Consider the following 22,903-nt stretch of genomic DNA (forward strand, 5'->3'; position numbering starts at 1 on the left):
ATAAAAAAAGGTTTGAAATTTCACATCCCGTAATTAGAGTTTTACTCTAATCCAAAGACAATTATGCGTAATTATAGTGTTGCATTGCCCACGTGATTTGTTAGGCGTTACATATTACGCGATTAACTCTCCTCCAGTAGGAACAATCACCGAATCGTGCAACAAAAGGCGCCGCATCATAATGCACAAAAATACAAAGAGCGCGTGAAGCCCAGTTTCGAGTCACCGAATATTCCATTCTGCAATTGGAATTGGGTAGGCGAGCAAACAGCGAAGCCTTAAGGCAGGGAGACAAATAAATATCTGGTTGACATTGGCCGAAGATATTATCGCTTTTGATGACGTGGCACCTATCTGAGGATGACACGTGTTAAAGCGTCGCTATGTGGAGCCTTCATTGGCCCCAACCCCAACAACTGAACAACATCGCCGTTCTCTTCCCTCTCCTATCTCGATTTTCTCTGCTAAATTGTAGGAAGAATTTTCTTTTTAAATTAAACAATTTTCACGTTTTTTTTAATTTTTATTTCAAAGGACAAAAAAAAAGGGAAGGAAAATACAATGGGAGACAATCTCCGGCGAAGTTTTCCGTTTCCGGATCCGTCTTCAGATCCCCAGGCTTGTGTAAGTGAGTTGACTCGAACGAACTCGGACTCCTCTGGCTCTGGCGTAGCCATTGAGAGCTTCAGAGATCCAACTGCAAATGCAAGACTGGTAATTTTCCTTTCATTTTTTGACTGAATTATGGCTTTGCACCTTTTTTTAGTGATATGGTAATGAGATTATATTTTGACTGCACAAAATTTGTTCGGTGTTGTTTTCTTTTATGAATTATGGAATAATAGAGACAAGAGGAGATCTCTTCATTTAAGTCGATGAGGCTGATTTTAGAAGTTGCATACAGTTTTTTTTTCATTTATATTTTTCATTGATGAGGTTTTATTTTTCAAAAATGAAGATTATAATTAAGCATTTTATTTTAATAAATCTTCGTTTTTGGAATAGACCGTCACAATCTGTTGAGTTCTTTTCAGTTTCTTTAAATTTTGGAATCTACTAATCTTTTAATTGAGATCTCAGTTTTATAATGCTTAATAATTTGATGTGAATTACGTTTTTGGAGTAGGGAAATGGAAATTCACAGTAAAAATTATAATTATAACTAATTTCTTTATTCAGCAACAATTAAATGCTGGTTGTTGGAATCAATTGTTTAATGGGGGCCATCGGTTACTGCAAAATCTTGTAGTTCTTCATAATTGTACTCTATGGCTTTAGATATTGCGTTATTAATCATACTCTTTAAAATGCCAATCTTAGAGCCAAAATTTTGATATCTCATATGCTGTTACTTGGTTGAGATATTTGTGGCGATAAAAATTGTTGGAAGCAACTCCTCTAATGTTTAAGAAATTTTTGTCCTCAATATTAATGAAAAAGGGATATAATTTCAAAGAATTGCCAGCAAAGCAACTGTGATGAGCTCAAAACTTGGGTTCTCTATCGATCAGCCTGTGATTTCTAGTGCACCAAATAGAGCAGGAGAGAACATAGCAACTCTTCATTCCCTCTACTTGCTTGTTGGAAATATGATAAAATGGATAATCGAGGTGGCTTAATTTGCTAATTTGGGTTTAATTTTTCTTTTTCTTTCCATAAGAAGATTGAATTTCTAAAAATTTAATAGTGGAAGCAGGTTTAAAGTTCCGTTTTTCACTCTATGTGGAATTTGGCTACATTTTTGTTCATGACTGTTCACTTTTAGTTTTTGTATGCTATTATGATCCGTTGTCCAGTTCTTTTATGTTTCGGAAACATTTTTAAAGTGAAATCTCAAATTTATTTTAGGCATTTTCCATTGGACCAGTATCTCATCTTTTCTTAACAAGTATCCAAATAAAATGGTTGATTGAGACCAAAGGTTGGGTGAATGATCTGGAGTATTCCACATTCTTGTTAATACATGCTATATGAATCTTGAGGGCATACTGAGGTTGAATGCAAGATTTGTGGGAAAATAGCCTATATGTCATTCTCTTTGCCCAAGGCTAAGCATTTGGATAGAAAAAGTGTATTACAACACCCTTAATGGAAGAAGATAGTGTCCTCTTGGATTAAGTGATTATTGATTTATCTCATACTAGCACCCCCCCCCCCCCCCCCAAAAAAAAAAAAAAGTTATTTCTATGGATCATTATGTTATTATGGAGATCTGTTGTCTGCCCCTTTGAGAAAGACAAAGTACATACTTGTTTTTTATGACCACTAGGATCTAGTTCCCTGTAGATTTGCAGCATGTTCTAGTTCCTTCTATTTAAGTTCAACACTTCCATTTCCTTAATTCATTTAGTATATAAGATGGAGTTCTACTGGAGGTGATTAGTTTCCCTATTCAAAGCATCATAAATGTCTTGTACATCCTTAGTTTGCTATCAATATTTCTCATGAACAGCTTTAGTTGTCTGGTCATCTTCAACTTCCTCATGTAGTTTTCAGGACTGCAATCCTGGATTCCTTCGGTTAGTATTGCAATTTCCTCTTGCACTACCTAGTTCTTCCAACCTAGGCTTAAGTATTTGTTGAGCACCTTTTGCCAACTGTTTGCCTATAACAAAATCTATCCAAGAAATCCAAAAAGGTGGGAGATTTGGTAGAACCTAGCAGAATGATCCTTGAGCTATTTGAAGTCATTGTGGATTGGATGGTTAGTTAAAGAATGTCCTCTTATTGAGGAAACTCGTCTTTCTTTATTAGTTAGTCTTATGTAAATGGTTGAATTTTTCCCCTTGCAATATATGGTGTTCAATTTATCTCTTTAAGGTTAAAGCCTTCCTTCTGTGTTCAGCTTTATTGGTTTCAATTGTTATTTTAATTTTTAACTTAGCAGGGTCAAACTATGGTTTGGACAAATGAGAAGCACAACTCGTATCTTGAGTTCTTAGAAGCATCATTTGTTAAGCAGTTGCATTGTTCTATGAGTTTGCGTGGCTGTCACCCACGAGAGGAAATATGGGAGCCATGTCCAACAGCACAACTGCCAGCCAAAGGACATAATTATTCTCATCAGGTCAGAGGCTTAATCTGCTTGTCATCTTCACCTTATGGTGTTACCTCAATTAATTGCCTTGCTTCAATTAATTGTCATTTTTTCAGTTATTGGATCTACAAGATTGCTGCTGCCGTAAGATAAACTGTGAGAGCAAAGACCCTTTGGAAAGCACTGCTGATTCTAGTGATATCTCGCGAAGTCCATGGTTACATCATTTTGTGTCTTCAGGCAAAAGCAGCTCAGCAACATTTCCTGTTCCAAGAGAAACTGCTGTTTCCAGTGATGGAATCTACTTGAGAAGTAATACAAACTTGGGTGGCTGCACCACTGGTAAATCTAGCCTCAATCTGCTAGCATGTTTTCCTCTTCTTATTGTTTTTATTCATTTCTGTGATGAGTTTCCCTATTCCATGCTAGCTGTGTATGCTTTTAACTTTTGCATTGCACTTTCCCATGAACATGCATCATTTGCGTGGAGATTTTCGTAAACAAACATGTTGTATTCTCCTATTATGCTTTTGATGGAAATGTTTCTTGAATGAGCCTTTTGGGTTATGTAGATGGTTTAACACCAGTGAAGGCCTATAATTTTGGCTCTTTCTCTCTCTGAACTTATAATGATTGGTGAAAGCAACTTGATCTTACTGATGTAAAGTCTTATGAGTGGTTGCCATTGTTCAGTGGCGCTTCCAAATTTCACAATGAATGTAACAGCTTTTTCATATCTGTGTGGATTTTGTTGTTTGTTGCTACTGGAGATAATGATTGATTCTGGAGGAAGGACTTATAGAGGATGTTATTTGTTGGATTAGTACGGATTGGATGAAGTGCCCATTTGGCTCAGTGACAAGGTGCGGTGGCGACTGAGGAGGTCCTCCACCACACCAAAACCCCAGTTTCTCACTGTACCCCCATCCTAACAGACTCAAAATGGAGAGCTGCCTTGTGGGGAATTCTGTTTCAGTAAGATCAAGCTGAAGGGAACACAATGAAATGACCAGGTTTTGCTGTACTAAGTTGAAAGGAAAATGTTATAAAATGGTCGTTAGAGGAGCCTGCTTTATCTACTAAGAGCTTGGAGATTATAAAACATCCCAATAAATTCACTTATAGAAAGGGTATTGAGCTTATACAAGAAAAGAGAGGATAATAAATGAAGGGTTTAGCAAATTGGTAAAAACAACTTCCTACCTATAATCTTAGATGGTTTGGTCATCTGCAATATAGATCTTAAAGTGCTTTGTTAAATAAGAACTATTAGATTGAGATCACGAGAGTTGAAGCAATAAAAAAAGATTTGGAACTTTTGATATTTTATAGGCTATAGCCCTAAATCTATTTTTATATATGGGGGATCTAATTGGGTTACTATGAGAAACCATGCAAGGGACTTGTGATTAAGCCTCCCTAATTCCTTGTACAGTAGCCAGTATCTGTTGGCTATTCCTTTATTTCTGGTAAATTTCTCTTATTTTATGTGATTTCAGAATTTCTTGCGATCTGGATACTTTTCATTTGATAGTTCTTGAAGAGAAATTTATTTTATTTTCTTTTGTTTGCTCCCTGAGAAATTTTTAACTTTTTATTTTGTTAATGTGGATTGATTGCTGTATTTTTTGTTAAACTCAAGTATTTGGTCTTTTATAGAGTTCTCAGATCAGAATTTTGTGGATGAAGACCAAAGAGAAAATACCAGCTGTGTGACTGGGGCAAAACGCTTGAAGATGGTGACAATGCTTGATGCTTCAAGCAACAGTCAAGTAAGGTTAAAATTTAACTGTCTCTGCTACTTCTTTACGAGTTCTAAATTGTTTGAGATGATGTTCCATGTTTGGAAATCTCAATTGTATTACCCATGAAACTCTTCTTCAGGTTGTGCCACTTGGAAAATTAAATTCAGTAGATGACTCAATCATTAGTAATACATCTGCAAAAAGAGGAAACAAGAAATCTCTGTCAAAGCACCCGGAGAGCTTCATCTGCCGAAAGTCTGACATACGTCACTTTCTAAGGGAGAGTTAAATTACTACCATGAACCAAAAGAGTCAATGATACATGTTGGCCCTAAAGACAAGTGACAAATTCAGCAAGTTTGTACCCGCTGCTTGTTTGAAGAAGAATGCTGGGAGAAAATTTCGAACGAGGAACCGATTGCTGGTGATTATCTTCTGAATGGCCACACTTGTTGGGCACAACATGGTGATTGTGCAGTTAGAAGATTTGACATAGATTTAAGGAAGAATTCTTTTGTTCTTTTGCCCTCTTTTATTATTGGATCTGCACTGCTATTTGCTTATACCTAGCTTGCATGCTAACTAATTTCTGCTAGCCGTGTAAGCCAGCCGGTTGGCACAATGAGTAGATGGGGAATGCAATTTACAAACAGCTGATAGGAAAGGGTGTTTTGGAGCTGCCAATGATGTTAGTCCTTGGTGTCTAAACTCTAATTTTCTCCGGATGTAACATTGTTACTGCATATTAATTCAGAATCTTGATGACATATTGTAAATGCAAACAAAAATTTTTTTTTTTTTTGTATTTAAGGTTATTAAAATTTAAACCCTTATGACTGTAACTAAAAACCAAATTTGAAGAAAGTGTAAATTTTTTTTCTCTATATTAAAATAAAATATTGTAATACTAATTTCTCTAAAATATGTATGTAATCTAATAAAAAAAAAAAAGGGGGAAAACGAGGGGAAACTATTGAAGAGCCTCTCTTTAGTGTTTGCTCCACTAGGCCTCACCTCAGCCTCCTCTGTTGCTACGCTAGCTAGCGTCCAAATTCGAACTCAAGTAGAAGTCGAACGCCATCCCAGACCCCAACTCCGTTGACGTTTTGAACGAGGAATATCTACGTCCTTCCGTTAACTACCAAGTTGTAAACTTTTCCTGTTTTTTCTTGGACAACTTATGAATAACTTTTTCTAGTAACATAAACAGATAAATCCTTGGAAAAGAACCAAATTTATCTTCTTTCAAACTTCAAATTTGAAAGGGAAAGAGGGAAAAAGGCTCTGTTTTTGAAAGATGGGTATTGTCTCAAATCTTAGAGGGCCAAGAACGCAACAAGGGTTGCCCTTTTCTGATGGGTTGCCATCTTCTACATCCACTTCCAACAAGAAAAAATGGTTCAATTTGATGCCTTTAGTTGTGGCCCTTGTTGTCATAGCTGAAATTGTGTTTCTGGGTCGTCTTGATATGGCTAAAAACGCTGCCTTTTTGGATTCATGGCCTGAGATGTTCTATAAATCACACTCTTCTGGTGAAGTAGAGGTAGCTGGCGTTGAAAATTTTGGTATTCAAGCTTTGGATGGTGATCAGAACTCAGTTGCTGAGAGCTGTGAGGAATGGCTTGAGAGAGAAGATGCCGTGGTTTATTCAAGGGATTTTGGCAAGGATCCCATCTGGGTTTCTGGTGATCAGCAGGTTTCTTCACTGTTTCTTTTCTTCCTTTTTCTTTTTTGAGTAACATGATAGTATGATCAATGTTAGTTTTTTGGTATTTGCTAGTTCGTTAGATAATATAGCGTATTGGGCACTATACTGATTTTCTGTTTGGATTTTGAACCTTTAGCTATTAAGATTGTTAATTTTTCAGAGTGATATATCTGCGAAATGTGAGGTTATCCATAAGTGTTATTTGCCCATTTTACCACGATTTGACAGAAATCATACAGGAAAATGAAGATAACATAATGTTTATGTATTATTGCTTTTGAGTGAAGATCATATCTTCATAGTTTTTCTTGAGGCCAAGGGAATTGTCTTGGAAGTCAGAGAAATATATATGTGTTTATCCTAGGTATCTCCTCCATTTTTTCTACTCTATTACTTTAGGAATTAAAATGATACTGATGCTAGTCCACTCTAAATGTTCATGTCATTTTGCTTATCATTCTTCCGAGCTTTGATGTTGTTTAGAAGTTGAATTTCTTAGTTGGCTTTGGGAACTTTAGTAAATCCAAATAAGTGGTCTTAGGTTTAATCATGTCTCCTTGTGTATTAATGACTTCCTCTTCTTGGTATGTAGGAGTGGAAAACTTGTTCTCTGAGTTGTATGTTTGGATTTGATCCGAGTAAGAAACCCGATGCTGCCTTTGGTTTGCCTAAAAAATCTGGAGTAGCTAGTGTGCTGCGTTCAATGGAATCAGCTTCCTACTATTTACAGAATAATATTGCTATGGCAAGACGGTGGGTAAGCACAATCTATAATGACTTGGTTGCATTTGAAACGAACAAAGATTTTTATAATGACTTGGTTGCATTTGAAACAAACAAAGATTTTGTCCTGAATATCGTTGGACTTCTGTGATACTCTATTAAGTACTTTTTTCTTCCCAATATTCTTGTTAACAAGCTTTTACCTCCTCTATGCAAGTGAATTTCATACTATTAAATAAGATATTTTCTGTGAATTACTCTTAGAAGCTATGCTCTGTGGACACCAACATTAATGCGATGCTTCAATACAAACATGTTTCCAAGACTCTAGGCTCATTGACATGGCTATACACGTTTCCTCATAATATTTAGCAATACATCTAATATGTTTATGTAATTACTAACAGTTTATAGGATTTCTGACAAAAAAATTCAGTAATTCTACTAACTTCTTTTGGTAATTAAGCTGGCTTCTCTTGTGGAAATGTTGGGTATAAATGAACTCAACAATTTCCCCCCAAACTGTTGGACATGTGCCAATTATATCATTGGATAAGTCTCCTACAAAGCTGGGCTCCAAAGTGGATTCTAACTAATAGGGAAGTCTGTGTAAAACTAACAGTTTCATTTCCTTTTCCTTTTGAATTAGGAGGGGTTATGATATTGTAATGACAACTAGCCTCTCATCAGATGTTCCTGTTGGATATTTTTCATGGGCTGAGTATGATATCATGGCACCAGTGATGCCGAAAACTGAGACAGCCATTGCAGCTGCTTTCATTTCTAACTGTGGTGCCCGCAACTTTCGTTTAGATGCCCTTGTTGGCCTTGAAAAGGCAAATATCAAGATAGATTCTTATGGTGGTTGCCATAGAAATCGCAATGAGAGAGGTGACTTTTTATGCTTTTTGATATTTAAACTAATTATATGCTGGCTTGAATTCTAATGTTAAATTGTTAAATGATAATTAATTCGTGGAATACCCTAGAGGTAAACTATAAGTGATCCATGTCTTATGTTTTCTTTTACTTTAAAACTTTCCCTGCATTTCTGAGGTTACCAGTTCTCTGTACCTGAGATATATTCTTTACCTTGGAAAATCAACCTTGAACTCTTCAGTGCATTACTCTTATAATGATTATGGTTTCTCAAAAATAGTGAAAGATCATAAAATTTTTTCCAGTGATACAACTCTAGCCAACGCACCATTTCTGCTCATGCAGGATTGGTGTTCTCCCTCTTTATCTATTGTCTTTGTAATATTGTATGCATATATATATTCAACATAGTATACATGCTGTATCTAAATCTATACACATTAATTGCTGTGGATATCAATGCCAGTTTGTTATTTCAATTGCTATACAAAAAGTTATAAGTCATTCTAGCAAATGACTGTTTGGGGGAAACTGTTTTGCACAAATGCAGAGCTTAAAGAGTGGATTGAGGCACAAACTTCAGTGACTCACCTCATTCATGTTCATGTGCACTGTGTAAAGTAATACATGAATATATTTCTGTAAATTTTGCAGTGGACAAAGTGGAAGCTCTGAAACACTATAAGTTTAGCTTGGCTTTTGAAAACTCCATTGAGGAGGATTATGTCACAGAAAAATTTTTCCAGTCTCTTGTTGCAGGTATGAACATTACTTCTGATGGCCCCTTAAAACGTTATATTATGACACAGGATTTGATAGACAGAAATATTTCTTTTCAGTTCTTGGCTCCTTTTGATTGATGTTTGAAAACTTCATTCTACTTGAGTCTCTGAAATTGAATTTAAATGTCTCCATAGGGAATTAATTCTGGTTTGGAATAAATGCAGAAAGTTTTGCCAAAAAGTGAGAAACAATTGGTATAACTAATTTCTGGCAAAGTTTTGAGAAATAGGATTCTGAAAATTGCCATCCCTGCTGGAAAGGATTCATATGCGTTTTCATTTTCAACCTGAATGTTCAATACCGTTTGGTTTTGGTTTCACCATTTGATTAATGGAAACATTAAAATTTGTAGGAACTGTACCTGTGGTGGTTGGTGCTCCAAATATTGAAGATTTTGCTCCTTCTCCTGGTTCAGTTTTACATATTAAGGAATTGGACGATGTTCAGTCAGTTGCAAGAAGAATGAAGTACCTTGCGGAAAACCCTGATGCTTATAATCAATCATTAAGGTGAATATGCCAATTTACAAGAAACCTGTTTCTTTTTATGGAATAGTTACGGCCACCCATTTCTCCTTCTTACAAGGATTCTTTGATGGTTGGAGTTATATTTTGGTTTCATCATGAGTCCTGTTGACAATGAGATATCCATGCATTAGGTGGAAGTACGAAGGCCCATCTGATTCTTTCAAGGCCCTTGTGGATATGGCCACAGTTCATTCATCATGCCGTTTGTGCATTCACTTGGCCACCGTCATCCGGGAGAAAGAAGAAAAGAGCTCTGACTTCAAGAAACGCCCCTGCAAGTGTACCAGAGGATCAGAAACTGTGTATCATTTATATGTAAGAGAGCGAGGGAGGTTTGAGATGGATTCTATTTTCTTGAGGTAGCCCCTGTACACTTTAGCTATTAGTTCATTGTTGCAAAACAATTTTATTGATCCTTTTTATCCAGACTCAATTAGACTTTCTTTGAACATAACAATCAATGGAAAAGTAGTTGAAATTATCTAGCGTTGTGTTGCATTCATTTCACCTAATTGATGATACATGGCTATTTTATCTTTGACTGCTTCTGCCTTGTCAAGAATCATGCATCTTAAGCTTTTCTTCAATTTTGAAACTAAAGGAATCCTTATTTCTGACATTGATGAGCAGGTCTGGCAATATGACTCTAGAGGCCTTGGAGGCTGCAGTGCTTATGAAGTTTAAGTCTCTGAAACACGTGCCAGTTTGGAAGCTGGAAAGACCCAAAAGCATAAGAGGAGGGGATGAACTAAAAATATACAGAATATATCCTGTTGGCTTGACACAGAGACAGGCTTTATTTACCTTCAAATTCAAAGGGGATGGCGATCTTAGGCTCTACATTGAAAACAACCCTTGTGCAAAGTTTGAAGTCATATTTGTCTAGATTGAAGGTTGCATTATCTCAACTTTGAGCATGGACGATGGATTCCCAATATCAGATCAGCACTTTTTGTTGAAAATATTTCTTGAGAGATCAAGGTAACCTCATGCAGGTTACGAGTTTCATCAAATGCTTCCTGTAAGAATTTCGTGAATTTTTTTACATTGATTAGTTGCTAGGTTACATGAATGAGCATGGTTAAAATATACGGTTGGCTCAATTAGTTTTAGATCATGCCACAATTCATCTGACTCTTTGAGTTTTAGCTTCAGAATTCTTCCTAGCATGATAAATTATTGGATGAATTAGTTAGATACGTTAGAGTCACCTGTGTATAAGTTTACTTGTTCCTGGAGAATCTTCCTGAGTTCTAATAAAATTTTGTTAGGCCAGGTTGTCTCAGCAATGAGCTGGGGCTTAAGTCTGGAGTCCTACCTCTTTTTGTGTGGGGAATTCTGCCATGAATGAAAACCATCAGGATAAAACCTGTCAGTCCCCGGAAGATAAAGTATAACATGCAGTTTGTTCGGATGTGGACAACAAAATTTCTGGACCCTTGATCTCCATTGTTCCCTTATCTTCTTTTTCGTCCTCTTTTTTTATGAATCATTACTCATGCATTCAGTAAATATAGAATACTACATGATTTACTTAATAATGTAAAGAATTTCCATCCCATGATAAAAAATATTTTTTTGTCTTGAAGTTGATTCTTACCAATAGGGACAACAAAATTGACTTTTTTTTGTCTCTGTTAGGGAAAAAAGAAAAGCCTTGAAATTTTTTGCCACCTTAATTACAAATTAACCAAGAGACCACTAGATCAGCATGCTGACAAGCAACAAGAAACATATAATCAGAGAAAGACAAATGTAAAATGTTGAATATGAGCAAAAGAAATAAATATGCACCAAAAAGCAGAAAAGCAACCAAAAAGTGAATAGTTGAAGAGCGAAACATTGCGGTCTGGCGTGGTTCAATTGGTTAAAGCAAGGGAAGAAGGATTGGTTGTCTGTAGGCCACATGTTTGTTTCTATATGTTAAAGTTGAAACCAAAACCGAAGATTGATCTATAACTTGTGGCGGCGAGTCAAGCTAGTGCCTCTTGGCTCATTTTAAAAGGTATTGTAATAAACCATATCTCGTGTGGTTCAGGTTTCTTCAACTCTGAAACGCTGTTCTCATTCTTTCCCTTTGCCTATTCCTGTTAGAGAAACAAAATGTGTTGGTCACCCCCTCGGTCACTTTGCCACTACATATGCAACTTTTTTCCAATTTTCTTTTCCCATTGTTTATTTTAATATATCTTTGGGTATGACAAAAAAATAAAGGGTTTGCTCTATTTGATGTGATGGAGAATAACATTTTGTGGAATGATAAGATCATTATTACTTTTGCATTTATATAATATAAATAAATTAGGTATCGTAATTGTAATGATAATTAGTCTACACTCTACATCTTGTGAAGAGTGACTTTTTTATTATAAGTTCAAAGGCTGATTAATTTAAGTGGAACAAGCAATCAAATTCTTGAAAACAAAAAAAAAAAAATGCTTTGGGTTCGGATGAATCCTGGTATATTACCCAAATGTGGAAACCAGAGGCCGAACCCATTGGCACTTAATAAGTGATTTCCACGGTTCAAAACGAAATTTATATGAAATTTTATAAGTAAAATTTATAAAATTTTTTATTAAAAATAAGTAAATAAAATTTTTAATAAAAAATTAAAACTGATAAATTAATAAAATTCAATGTAAAAATTATTAAAAGTATTATTTATAATTTAAATTTAATTTATACTTATTTAATAGTAAAAATTTTATTAATATTTTTATTAAAAATATTTATTTAATAAACATATTAAAATTTATTAAAACTTTTTAAAATTTTATACGATTGATATATGTGATGAAAATTTGAATTTATCAATTTTAATTTACTCATTTCTATTATGAAACTTAAAGAACCTAAAGTCTTCTTCCAATTCAATTAACAAGAAAAAAGCCAATAAAAACCTTGTTAAGGCTTTAAACTCTTTATTCCCAATGGCCAATAAATGCATGTACTACTACAAATAGTCATGTTTCTCATCTCCTTCCTCCAACGTCCTATTTAGGAACTGAACTGACCCGTAACACCATCCAAAAGTCCCGTGCCCTCTTCTCCTAAGGTCTCCTTCTTTCCATTACAACAATGTCCAAACTCTTTTCTTCCTTCGCTTCTCTTTCCACTACCAGAATTCTGGCTATTCCAAACTCTTTGTATGTCAGTCTGAACTTTTCAAACAACTATTCCACACGTCTTCCCTTCCAGTTCGTTTCCTTGCACCACAAGCATTGCCATCTACTTCCTCTTCCAGGCCTAAAACATGGGTTCTTGCCGCTCTGACGACAGCACCAGCATGAGTGGAGGTTGATGCTGGGAGGTTGGAGCCAAGAGTGGAAGAGAGAAATGGGTACTTTGTGTTGAAAGAGTAAGTCTAGAGAAGGTATCAACCCTCGAGAAAGTGAAGATTGAGAAAGACCCCATGAAGCTTTTCATGGAAGGAGGGATTCAAGAACTTGCTAAGACGTCAATGGAGGAGATTGATAAGGCTACAAAATTGAAGTATAATTTTGTTGTTGTTGTTGTAATTTTCTTCTATTATTGGCGGCAGATGGTAGATTTATGATGAGACCGAAGCTACCAAATGGGGTAACGACAAGTGCCCAAACAAGATATGTAGGCAAAACTGGGAAGGATGGGTGTGCTGACGTGACAACCAGGCAAAACTGGCAAATTCGGGGAGTGGTGCTGCCTGATGTGCAAGAAATACTCAAGGGTCTTGAAGAAGTAGGCTTAACAAGTCTGCAGAGTGGCATGGACAATGTGAGAAACCCTGTTGGCAATCCTCTGGCTGGCTTTGACCCAGAAGAGATTGTTGACACTCTTCCTTACACCAACTTGTTATCCCAATTCATTACTGCCAATTCTCGTGGCAACCCAACCATCTCTAAATTGTGTACGTTGTTTAGCACAGCCCCGATTCCAGGACACTATGTTTCTGTCAAGTATTAAGGAAAATAATTTGTCTGATTTTCTACATTAAGTTTCGTTTGAACAGACCAAGGAAGTGGAATGCTTTTGTGTTTTGGGTTCTCATGATCTTCATGAAAACCCCACATCAATGATCTTGCCTACATGCCTGCCATAAAAGATGGACGCTTTGGGTTCAATCTGCTAGTTGGTGGGTTTCTTTAGTGCCCAGCGATGTGAAGAGGCCATTCCTCTTGATGCTTGGGTCTCAGCGGATGATCTGATCCCAGTTTGCAATGCTGTGCTAGAAGCCTATAGGGATCTTCGCTTCAGGGGCAACAGACAGAAGACAGGAATTATGTGGCTGATTGATGAACAGGTGAGTAACACTTTTTCTCAATTATTATGTAGAAAATAAGGTTGCTTATAAGGGATCTTTGTTTTTGTATTGGATTGGTTCCTGAATTGCATGAGTATGTAAATGTAATACTCCGATCATTTAAAAATTTTGTTAAAATGCAGGGCATTGAAGAGAGATGGCCAAGAGATGGGAAGAAGTGAAAGGCTGGTTCAATCCAGTTCATTTATTGCTTTTAGATTTCTTTCTTTCTTTCCTTTTTTGTTTTTTTTTTCAAATTGGAGGATCTGAGTATTCAAACGACCCTTCGAGAAGAGAATTGATTTGGACAACTTTGATCAATGGGATGACAAAGTGAAAACATGTCCTTTTCTAACACGCTTGCTCGATGATGATGGGTTTTGTATGATCATATATGTAAAATTTTGACATGTATCGAAATAAAGTTAGTGGTAACATATTTTCAGTTGAATATTAGAGATGATAACCATTAAAATACTTGTTCTTTCATTGTTTAATCTCGATCACCCTGTTCTGGGAGCAGACCAAGTTCCTTTCTCGAGAAAGATATGCCTTCAACCCAAGTCCCCAACAATCTAAAGAAGCCATGGGACAACTATTTTCCCCTCGTTTTTAGTTCTAACCAAGGAAGACAGATCAGTCATTTACTGGCATGCCGCAACCGCATATTAATGGGCTGCATGGATCAGGGTTGGAAGTGTTCTTCTTGGTGAATGAACTTTCTCATTGGGCTAGGATGTGGTGAATTACCGTCAAGCAATACTTATGGCCTTACGGGCTCAAGCAAAGGAGTAAGGATTCCTATCAAATGGATAAAAGTTTAATGCCAATTGCTACATACAACTGTTCGTATGTACGGGGAAAAAATGAAGTTTGGCCAATTCTGGGTGGATATCACCATCATTCTGGTATCTTGAGCACTCTCTCTTCTGTTTGTTTCCTTTGATAATTCCAGATTTGCTGTATTCTTATTCCCCCTAATTAGCCTTACCTTTTTATTCCAAAGTACGGAAAAAGTGATGGTGCAACTTTATAATTGAACTAAAACGATTATTTATTCTGATTTGTTTTGTACTTTTCTTTCATTCACCAAGTTACGTGGGACAAACACATTGGTAATACTAAAGTTGTGCCATACATTTATATGATAATTCGTATTTTTATCTTATATAAAATATTGATAATTCATATATTTATATCATATTTTATATAAAAATTATGTGTTATAATTCGTATTAACATAAAAATATAAAATTTTTTTTGTTTTATTAAATTTATTTATATATTTTTAAAAATTTTAAATTATATTATTTTTATTTTTTTTATTCATATCATGTAATTATATCATGTTTTAGATTGTCAAATTTAGCTTAATGTTAACATTGGCGTGAGGGCAAGCATGGAGAAAGACACAGAAGAATTTGAAGCACTCCCTTTCCCTAGATGATTTTTTTTGGCCCATTAGAATTTCAGAATATCTCATACAAAAAGGAGACATGAGATGATGAATCTATTGAATTGCTTATGCCTATCCGCAAGCCGCAATGTTATTGGTTCTCAGTTGATAAAAAGCTTTAAGAATACGAACATGCAACTATCACCATCCACGTTATTATATCTTCTTTCCTTGTTTGGAACCTCAAAATTTTGTAACTATAAATAAAGTTACGTCATTACTTTGCGTACTTTGGTTGGTAATATCAACAGCTAGAATATCTAGATTTTCAATTAACCTAACCAAATCAATTTGATTAATTTTTGTATAGATTCATGCTTAATTTATGAGATATTATTCATTATAATTTGAACACGATTTTATCTAAGGATGATAATTCAATTCGTACTTAACAAATTTTAATCCGACCTGATCCTATAAAATTATTTTTTTAATTTAAATTTTGAATCAAGTCAGATCAAATATTTTTTTAAAAAAATTAAGGTCATGTTTTATGCAAATTTATCTCGACCTGATCCAATTATATATTATTTTTATTTATTTAATTTTATATTTATATTTTAAAAAATAATATTAAATAATATTTTAAAAAATAATATAATATATTAACAATTAATATTTTATTAATTTATGATCAAATCAAGTTTAAATATATGCGGATAAAATTAAATTCAAGTATAAAAATAATATTTTCATATCTAGTTGGGTTAAATTCGGATATTAAATTTATAGAATCGGTCATATTCAAGTATTAAATTTATAAAATTGAATTGAAATCAGAGCGAGTAAAATCTACTTTGATCGGACCTATTGTCATTCATAATTTAATTTTACAAAAAATATATTATATATATAAATTTAAGTTTCTCTATATATATATATATTATAATAAATTCTTAAAATATCTCGATATAAAATAATTTGATCATACAAGCTTCAAATACGAGTGTTTAAAACTAGTATTATCCTATTTCTTTTCCAAATTGTTTGGACTTATAGTCGAAAGGCAGGTACATTGTCTAAGCTGTCCATTGATGAAAGCCAAGAAACATGGAGGCCATGGCAGAATTTAAAATGTGACATGCACCAAACAAAGCAATTATATAAGTACCAGATACAATGAACCTAAGGAATAATTCAATTTTTCATGGCCGCATGATTGTTTACGTCAAAAAGGATATTGCGAGCATGTGTGTGATTAAAGTTAGACAGAAGATTTTTCTTTAAAAAAAAAAAAAAGGTTAGAAAATAAGATTGAATTATTTGTGTGATTAGCTAAGCAAATTAAGAATCAAAACATGTGAAGAATAGGATAATGATGAAAGATCAAATCTCTGATTCTATTGTCGTTTTCAGGAACAAGGTTGCTTTGCTTTTGTCCTAAACATCTTTTGTGATTGAGTGCATGAATTGCTTCCACGTATATCATAACTGGAAATTCCAACTTCTTTGAATGGCTCATTGTTGAGTCATATGTCATACCCCACTTTTTTTCAGTTATTCGAATCCAAAATGAACTTACAACTTTTAGATGTGGGAATAAATAAATAAATAAAATCATAATTTGAAGGTTATAAAAAAATCAAGTTTCTTATTAGTTGTGTATTTACATTTTTGTTGTGTATGACTTATTAGTTGTTATGCATGCAAGACTTCATCTCATCGCAGTATATGTGAGTTGACGTGGCATGGGCACAAACACAAAGCTGTTCTGGTGGGTTCAACGAGAAGATCATAACGGGCACGAACTTGTTAGCTGTGATGCACCTAGGGTCGGTAACCTAATTCCCGATGAGTTTTGATTTAATCTTATTTTATAAAATCAAAAACTTTTTAATTAGGTTTTAGTTTGGGTCGAATAAGATTAAAAAAATCAGAATTGAATTGGATTCAAGTTTTAAGTAAACTCGATATAATGTTATATAAAAATTATTTTTTTAATTATTTATTTATATATTTATATAATTATATATTTAAATATTTATATTTTAAAAAATATTTTATTAATTTCGAATCAGATTAAATCAAGTACGATTTATACAATATCGGATCGGATTGGATTCAAGTTAAAAAAATTTTTAAAAAAATTTAGATCAGATCAAATTTTGATTTAATAAATATAAAATCGAATCGAATTCGAGACGAACAAAAACCATCCTGACTTGACCGTTACCAATCTTAGATGCACTCGTATTAATTCGGATAATATTGAAGAAATTAAAAAAGATCTTAAAATTAGAATGTGAAACGTACAAATCAAAGTTCTATACGAATTTCCATGCAAATCGGGAATCATATGTGAACTTAATTTCATTAATTTCAAAAGCAAATTAAAGATAAAAATGATCTCTTTGCATAAAAAATAAATAAATAAATAAAAAACAATACTTCCATGCTTTGACAAACTTTGGAAATAATTTTCAATGAAAGAGATATCATCGTTTACTTTTGCTATTGTGTTCTAATTTCTACAAACTTTCATTTTAAAAACATTTAAGCAATATCATTTGTCGAAAATGAATGGGAAGAGCAATGAAAAACAGCTAATAACTGCCACGTTTCATGTTCATTTTTATATGCAATTGCGTGTGTTCATGCACACACAGCTAAGCTAAATGACATTTTTACACAATCAATTAATAAAAAATCGTACCAATTCATTCTTTTCGACCAAATTGATTTCCTTTTTTTTTTTTTTTGATAACTTGTAACCAACTTGATTTCCTTTTAAATTTTGGAATGATTTTAATTATTTTATATAATTTAATTAAAAAAATTATCAAATATACTAATAATGAAATTTTTTCTATCGTTTCATAGGCTAGAATTTATAACTTATGTAAGTGACACCAAATTTTAATAGCAGAGAGGAAGTTTCAAAATTTTAAGAGGAAGTTTCAAAATTTTAATATGTTGGTTTAATTTGTTTATTTATTTTTGTTTTATTGATATATGTTAAAAATTATTTGATTACGATTATAACTTCTAATGAATAAAAATTTTAGAGAAAGGATGAAATTTACGTAAAATTTTTTAAGTGAAGTTTATGAAATTTTTTTTTTAAATAATTTAATAAAAATTTTAATAAAAAATAAAAAATTTATTAATTAATAAAATTCAATATAAAGATCAATAATATATAAAAAATTATAAAAAATATAGTTTATAATATAAATTTGATCGATATTTATTTAATGATAAAAATTTTATCAATATTTTTATTAAAAATATCTATCTAATAATATATATCAAAATTCATTAAATTTTTTTAAAAAATTTCACATTTAATTTATATAATGAAATTTTTTAATTTTTTATTTTAGCTTTTATTTAATCATCTCTGGTCGCGAATTTTATTTAAAAAACTTCGTATAACCCTTTCCCTGAAAAAATTACTCTCTATTTCAAGAAATTAATAAAGAGATTTGCATAACCCTGGGTAATGCATTCAGCAAAACAATTTCATCCTGTCCATTTGCTGTCAAGGACCATGACTTTCTTCAATAACAAGTAATTCAAAAATGTTGGAATCGTCAATCCTCCCCCTGTTAACAATCCTGATTTGCAAACCAACCCCAACCACTACTTCAATCCTTCACGTGGTTTTTTTTTTTTTTTTTTTTCCTCAGCCAGCCGCTCAGTTCTTATTGGACTTCATTAGGGCATGAGTAATTTCCAGGAGCCACTCTTCTCAGCATTTATTTTCAACTCGAAAGCTGACGTGAAGCTATAAAACTACAAAATTAATTTTCCCTGACAACTTTTCTGCTACATTTCACTCTATATAAACCCCCAACCCACCTCACTCTTTCCCCCTGCTTGTATCATCTTCACAACAAATCAATATCCTTCACCATTTCCACAATCCTTTCGCCATAACACCAAAGTCTAATTGAGGGAGAGAGAGACTACGTTTTTCTATGGAGACTGTTTCTATTTTACTGTACGTAATTCTCTTTCTCTCCGTTCTTGTTTCATATCCATTCCTAAGGAAGCAAAAGAGAGGAGTTCCTGTAAAAAGATTTAAGCTTCCACCAGGTTCAATGGGTTGGCCATATATTGGAGAAACTCTCCAACTCTACTCTCAAGACCCAAATATCTTCTTTTTAACAAAACAAAAAAGGTTATTACCGTACTGCATGGATGTATTATTTCTTGCTCATTTTCCTTCTCTCTGTTTAAGCTCTCTGCTTTTTTGCATGTAGAATATTGAACTTGGTCGGCGTGATGCCATTTTTTTTCCCATGTTTAGGTATGGAGAAATATTCAAAAGCCACATACTTGGTTGCCCTTGTGTCATGCTGGCTAGCCCTGAAGCGGTAAGGTTTGTGCTGGTTACTCATGCTGACTTGTTCAAGCCAACGTACCCCAAAAGCAAAGAGAAGATGATCGGCCCTTCCGCACTATTCTTTCACCGGGGTGAATACCACACTCGTCTGAGGAAGTTGGTTCAAAGCTCGCTAGCCCCTGATACCATCACGAAGCTAATTGCTGATATCGAAGACATAGCTGTTTCTGCCTTGGAGTCATGGGGTGGCTCTGGACAAGTTATAAACACTTTTTATGAGATGAAAAAGGTTTGTATAAAAGAAAAGATATAATAACTTTGATTAGAACATATTTCTAAACATGTTTCTAATGTAAACCTCATGTTGTCCTTTATAAATTTGTTTTCATTGATGGTAGCTCTCAACATGTTTCCAAGTTCCGGGACCTACACTTATTGGATCATGATTTTCTAACATTTGGGTTCCTTGACTCTCAACAGTTCTCTTTTGACGTCGGCATTCTTTCCATTTTTGGTCACTTAGATAGAGGCTACAAAGAGAAGTTGGAGGAGAACTACCGAATAGTAGATCAAGGTTATAACTCTTTTCCTACAAACATTCCTGGGACTGCATATCAAAAAGCACTACTGGTAAGAACCATTTCCTCTGTCGTTTTCAGAGAAAATTATCTGATCACAAGGAGGCAATTCTGATGTATTCTTTCTTATTCAAAAGGCGAGTAAAAGGCTGAATCAGATTCTGGGTGAAATAATCTATGAGAGGAAGGAGAAAGGGCTGGTGGAGAAGGATCTGTTGGGCCATTTGTTGAACTTCAAGGATGAAAAGGGGCAAACTGTGACTGAAGATCAAATTACTGATAACATCATTGGAGTACTTTTTGCTGCCCAGGACACTACGGCCAGTGTTATTACATGGCTTCTCAAATTCCTCCATGATGACCAGAAACTTCTAGAAGCTGTGAAGGTAATCATAGAATTCCACTTAGACTTCTTAGAATTCTATCATCAGGGAATCGAATTGTCTCAAATTATGATTGCCAAAATCATACAGACAGAGCAAAAGGCAATATACGAGTCAAACAACGGAGGGAAGAGTCCCCTAACATGGGCACAGACAAGGAGCATGCCTCTTACATATAGGGTATGCACTGCTTAAAGTCTTGTAGCTTGTTTTACGAAAAAACCAACTTCAAGAAACTTCTTATCTTTTACTACTTTTCAGGTTTTACTTGAGAGCTTGAGGATGGCCAGCATCATATCTTTCACATTCAGGGAAGCAGTAGTTGATGTGGAATATAAGGGTAATTACAGGCTTGAATTTTCTTTATCTGTATTGGATTTAAGGGGCTTTCAATTTCATGAATTAGTATCATCACTCTGATGTTTCGCTTTTAAATGTACAGGATATCTAATACCCAAGGGCTGGAAAGTAATGCCATTGTTCAGGAATATTCATCACAATCCAGAATTCTTTTCTGATCCTCATAACTTTGATCCATCTAGATTTGAGGTACCTAATCTTGTAGACATGGGCACACACAAAGAATAGAAATACACAATACATAGACTGATACGAAAGCTTACAATTTTTTTTTCCTGGCTATGGCTTCAAGCAGATAGCTCCAAAACCCAATACTTTCATGCCATTTGGCAACGGCGTCCACGCTTGCCCCGGCAACAAGCTAGCCAAGCTGGAGACTCTCATTTTGATCCACCATCTAGTAACAAAATTTAGGTATAGTTACTCACATTTTAGTATTACAATACAGACTAATTTTGATAAGTCTCTTTCTGTTCGGGGTATGATGATCTTTTATTTGCAGGTGGGAGGTGGTGGGTTCTCAAAGTGGGATTCAATATGGCCCATTCCCAGTCCCTCAGCAAGGACTCCCAGCCAGATTTTGGAAAGAATCCAGCAGTCCTATTCAAGATGTGTGTCCTTAAGTTACAGATTTGGGAAAGAATCCATTCAGCAATGCAGCAGCCAAAACTTTTCTGCTCCCTACTATTTTTCGCCATGGGGTTTCTCAAATCATATTAGATTTCACCTTGATTTCGTATAATTATTAACTTTCACGTTATTTTTGCAGCTAGTAATTGCAACTTTTCGTTAGAATATGTATATTATAAAGTGTAATAAAAGAAAGAATCATTTCCCCAACTTTCTTATCTCTACAGCTATAGCAAATAGCATAAGCACAAACTTCGTTCATGTCTGGCGATGAGGGCCCCTTATAGAACAAAGTACGTTACCACCAGCCTACCTCTATTTTTTGGGGTGCAGTAAGCCCGGATATGCTTTTCAACTTTGAAGCCATGGTGCCTTTGCCGGTGGCCCCAATGCCTGATCTTTGTTGGGGTCCGAATCTGCTTCCGAATGAGGGCACTCTTGTTGGAATAATCTAAGAAACAAGGGCAATGTACTAATTAACCAGTAGCCCAAAGTTGTTAGTCCCCACGTTTTATTTGGATTTTTCCAACCATGTTTCCCTTCAAGCAATGGCAATTGCTTAAGAAAACAAGATTGAATGCGAAAAAATCAGATCAGTAACATTATAATGATTACGGTATAGGAATGCGAATGTGATGGAGGAGGTGATAGAAGACAATTTGAAAACGACCAGAGAAAGTGAGAAACCGAGGAAGAGATGTTTAACAAGAAAATAACTTCACAAAGGAAAGAAGTAGATCTGCCATCTTCACCCCTTAAGGGCTTAACTAGTCCTTGTCAAAAAGATGAGATGTGTCACAATCGTCTGCAGCCAGTCACTAGTACCATCGATCATAGCAACACCATGCATGCTATGATCTTTTACACTGGATCCTATTATCACATCATTAGTGAATCATAGTGCCACAGCTGTACCTTACGTACATTTCACATGGAATCATCAACTCCGCATACCATTAAAACATTCCCCTATCCTCATGACCATTCCCACACGGACGTCACCTGCTGCTCGCTCCGTCTTATCGCATACTGACAATAGGTTCAGCATCTTATCACTTTGAGTCCTGGAAAATATCTTCCTGCATATTACATCAGAAATTCACTGAAATGTTGTGTTCACTGGCCATAAAACAGCATTGTGAAAGTTACTAACTCCCGTTTAGAGCAGTCGCAGAAACACATGGTCAGGAAGACCATTATAAGAATGATACCTGACAGTTCGACAATTCTCCATCGATCATACTCCCACAGCCAGTAAAGTTCTATTAATTTAACAAGAAATCGCATCGTTAAGTTCTAATAATTTACTAAAGCCACATCTTTGAACCAACATCATCCCATCGTTGAGGGACAATCCCATAATTTAGGTTTGGTAGTTTAACTATATCACGTCATTGTTGAACAATTAGAATGAAAAAATGTCTTGCTCAAAAAAGAAAGTGACCTTTCAAACTTATCTGAATTAAGTTGCTAATCATAATTACTGTGAAGGATCATGGACCTTCCACCAGGCTTGTCCTTTAC

General features: G+C 34.6%; 3 protein-coding genes and 1 pseudogene across 5 annotated transcripts; all 4 read left to right on the top strand.

Moving 5' to 3' along the window:
• Window positions 1–197: 197 nt before the first annotated feature.
• On the top strand, window positions 198–5,585 carry LOC111296208 (cold-regulated protein 27-like). Of its 2 annotated transcripts, none has more exons than XM_089745501.1 (5): window positions 198–714; window positions 2,888–3,067; window positions 3,154–3,379; window positions 4,697–4,814; window positions 4,922–5,585. In XM_089745501.1, exons 1-5 carry the CDS (start codon window positions 562–564, stop codon window positions 4,941–4,943), a joined length of 699 nt encoding a protein of 232 aa, XP_089601627.1. In that variant the 5' UTR covers window positions 198–561; the 3' UTR covers window positions 4,944–5,585. The 2 variants fall into 2 exon arrangements, with proteins under 2 accessions (XP_089601627.1, XP_089601626.1); XM_089745500.1 differs by having other exon boundaries at window positions 204–714; window positions 4,697–4,809.
• Window positions 5,586–5,737: 152 nt separating this feature from the next.
• LOC111296230 (glycoprotein 3-alpha-L-fucosyltransferase FUT11-like) lies at window positions 5,738–10,597 on the top strand. Its single transcript, XM_022890418.2, has 7 exons — window positions 5,738–6,478; window positions 7,083–7,243; window positions 7,863–8,104; window positions 8,747–8,851; window positions 9,228–9,384; window positions 9,534–9,761; window positions 10,033–10,597. The coding sequence occupies exons 1-7, from the start codon at window positions 6,080–6,082 to the stop codon at window positions 10,286–10,288; spliced, it is 1,548 nt and encodes a 515-aa protein (XP_022746153.2). The 5' UTR covers window positions 5,738–6,079; the 3' UTR covers window positions 10,289–10,597.
• Window positions 10,598–11,308: 711 nt separating this feature from the next.
• LOC111298394 (ferredoxin--nitrite reductase, chloroplastic pseudogene) lies at window positions 11,309–14,135 on the top strand (annotated as a pseudogene). Its single transcript, XR_016328455.1, has 4 exons — window positions 11,309–11,314; window positions 11,441–11,509; window positions 12,426–13,684; window positions 13,828–14,135. The product of XR_016328455.1 is annotated as a ferredoxin--nitrite reductase, chloroplastic pseudogene (transcript).
• Window positions 14,136–18,945: 4,810 nt separating this feature from the next.
• CYP707A4 (cytochrome P450, family 707, subfamily A, polypeptide 4) lies at window positions 18,946–21,589 on the top strand. The gene is made up of 9 exons (XM_022890438.2): window positions 18,946–19,263; window positions 19,393–19,717; window positions 19,909–20,058; window positions 20,144–20,392; window positions 20,480–20,569; window positions 20,651–20,729; window positions 20,832–20,938; window positions 21,045–21,163; window positions 21,252–21,589. Exons 1-9 carry the CDS (start codon window positions 19,061–19,063, stop codon window positions 21,370–21,372), a joined length of 1,443 nt encoding a protein of 480 aa, XP_022746173.2. The 5' UTR covers window positions 18,946–19,060; the 3' UTR covers window positions 21,373–21,589.
• The last annotated feature ends 1,314 nt before the right edge of the window (window positions 21,590–22,903 follow it).

Source organism: Durio zibethinus, chromosome 16, assembly GCF_047325235.1.
Source record: "Durio zibethinus cultivar Kanyao isolate XHJ-2024 chromosome 16, ASM4732523v1, whole genome shotgun sequence".
NCBI classification, from domain to species: Eukaryota; Viridiplantae; Streptophyta; class Magnoliopsida; order Malvales; family Malvaceae; genus Durio; species Durio zibethinus.

What these genes read in the sequence shown, in the direction of transcription:
- LOC111296208 (XM_089745500.1), top strand. Translation starts at nt 562, where the DNA reads ATGGGAGACAATCTCCGGCGAAGTTTTCCGTTTCCGGATCCGTCTTCA. An exon ending in CAACTGCAAATGCAAGACTG is followed by an intron (nt 715 to 2,887) that starts GTAATTTTCCTT and finishes TTAACTTAGCAG; the next exon opens with GGTCAAACTATGGTTTGGAC. An exon ending in GACATAATTATTCTCATCAG is followed by an intron (nt 3,068 to 3,153) that starts GTCAGAGGCTTA and finishes TCATTTTTTCAG; the next exon opens with TTATTGGATCTACAAGATTG.
- LOC111296230 (XM_022890418.2), top strand. Translation starts at nt 6,080, where the DNA reads ATGGGTATTGTCTCAAATCTTAGAGGGCCAAGAACGCAACAAGGGTTG. An exon ending in AATATTGCTATGGCAAGACG is followed by an intron (nt 7,244 to 7,862) that starts GTGGGTAAGCAC and finishes CTTTTGAATTAG; the next exon opens with GAGGGGTTATGATATTGTAA. An exon ending in GCTTATAATCAATCATTAAG is followed by an intron (nt 9,385 to 9,533) that starts GTGAATATGCCA and finishes TCCATGCATTAG; the next exon opens with GTGGAAGTACGAAGGCCCAT.
- CYP707A4 (XM_022890438.2), top strand. Translation starts at nt 19,061, where the DNA reads ATGGAGACTGTTTCTATTTTACTGTACGTAATTCTCTTTCTCTCCGTT. An exon ending in TTTTTAACAAAACAAAAAAG is followed by an intron (nt 19,264 to 19,392) that starts GTTATTACCGTA and finishes TCCCATGTTTAG; the next exon opens with GTATGGAGAAATATTCAAAA. An exon ending in AGTTGATGTGGAATATAAGG is followed by an intron (nt 20,730 to 20,831) that starts GTAATTACAGGC and finishes TTAAATGTACAG; the next exon opens with GATATCTAATACCCAAGGGC.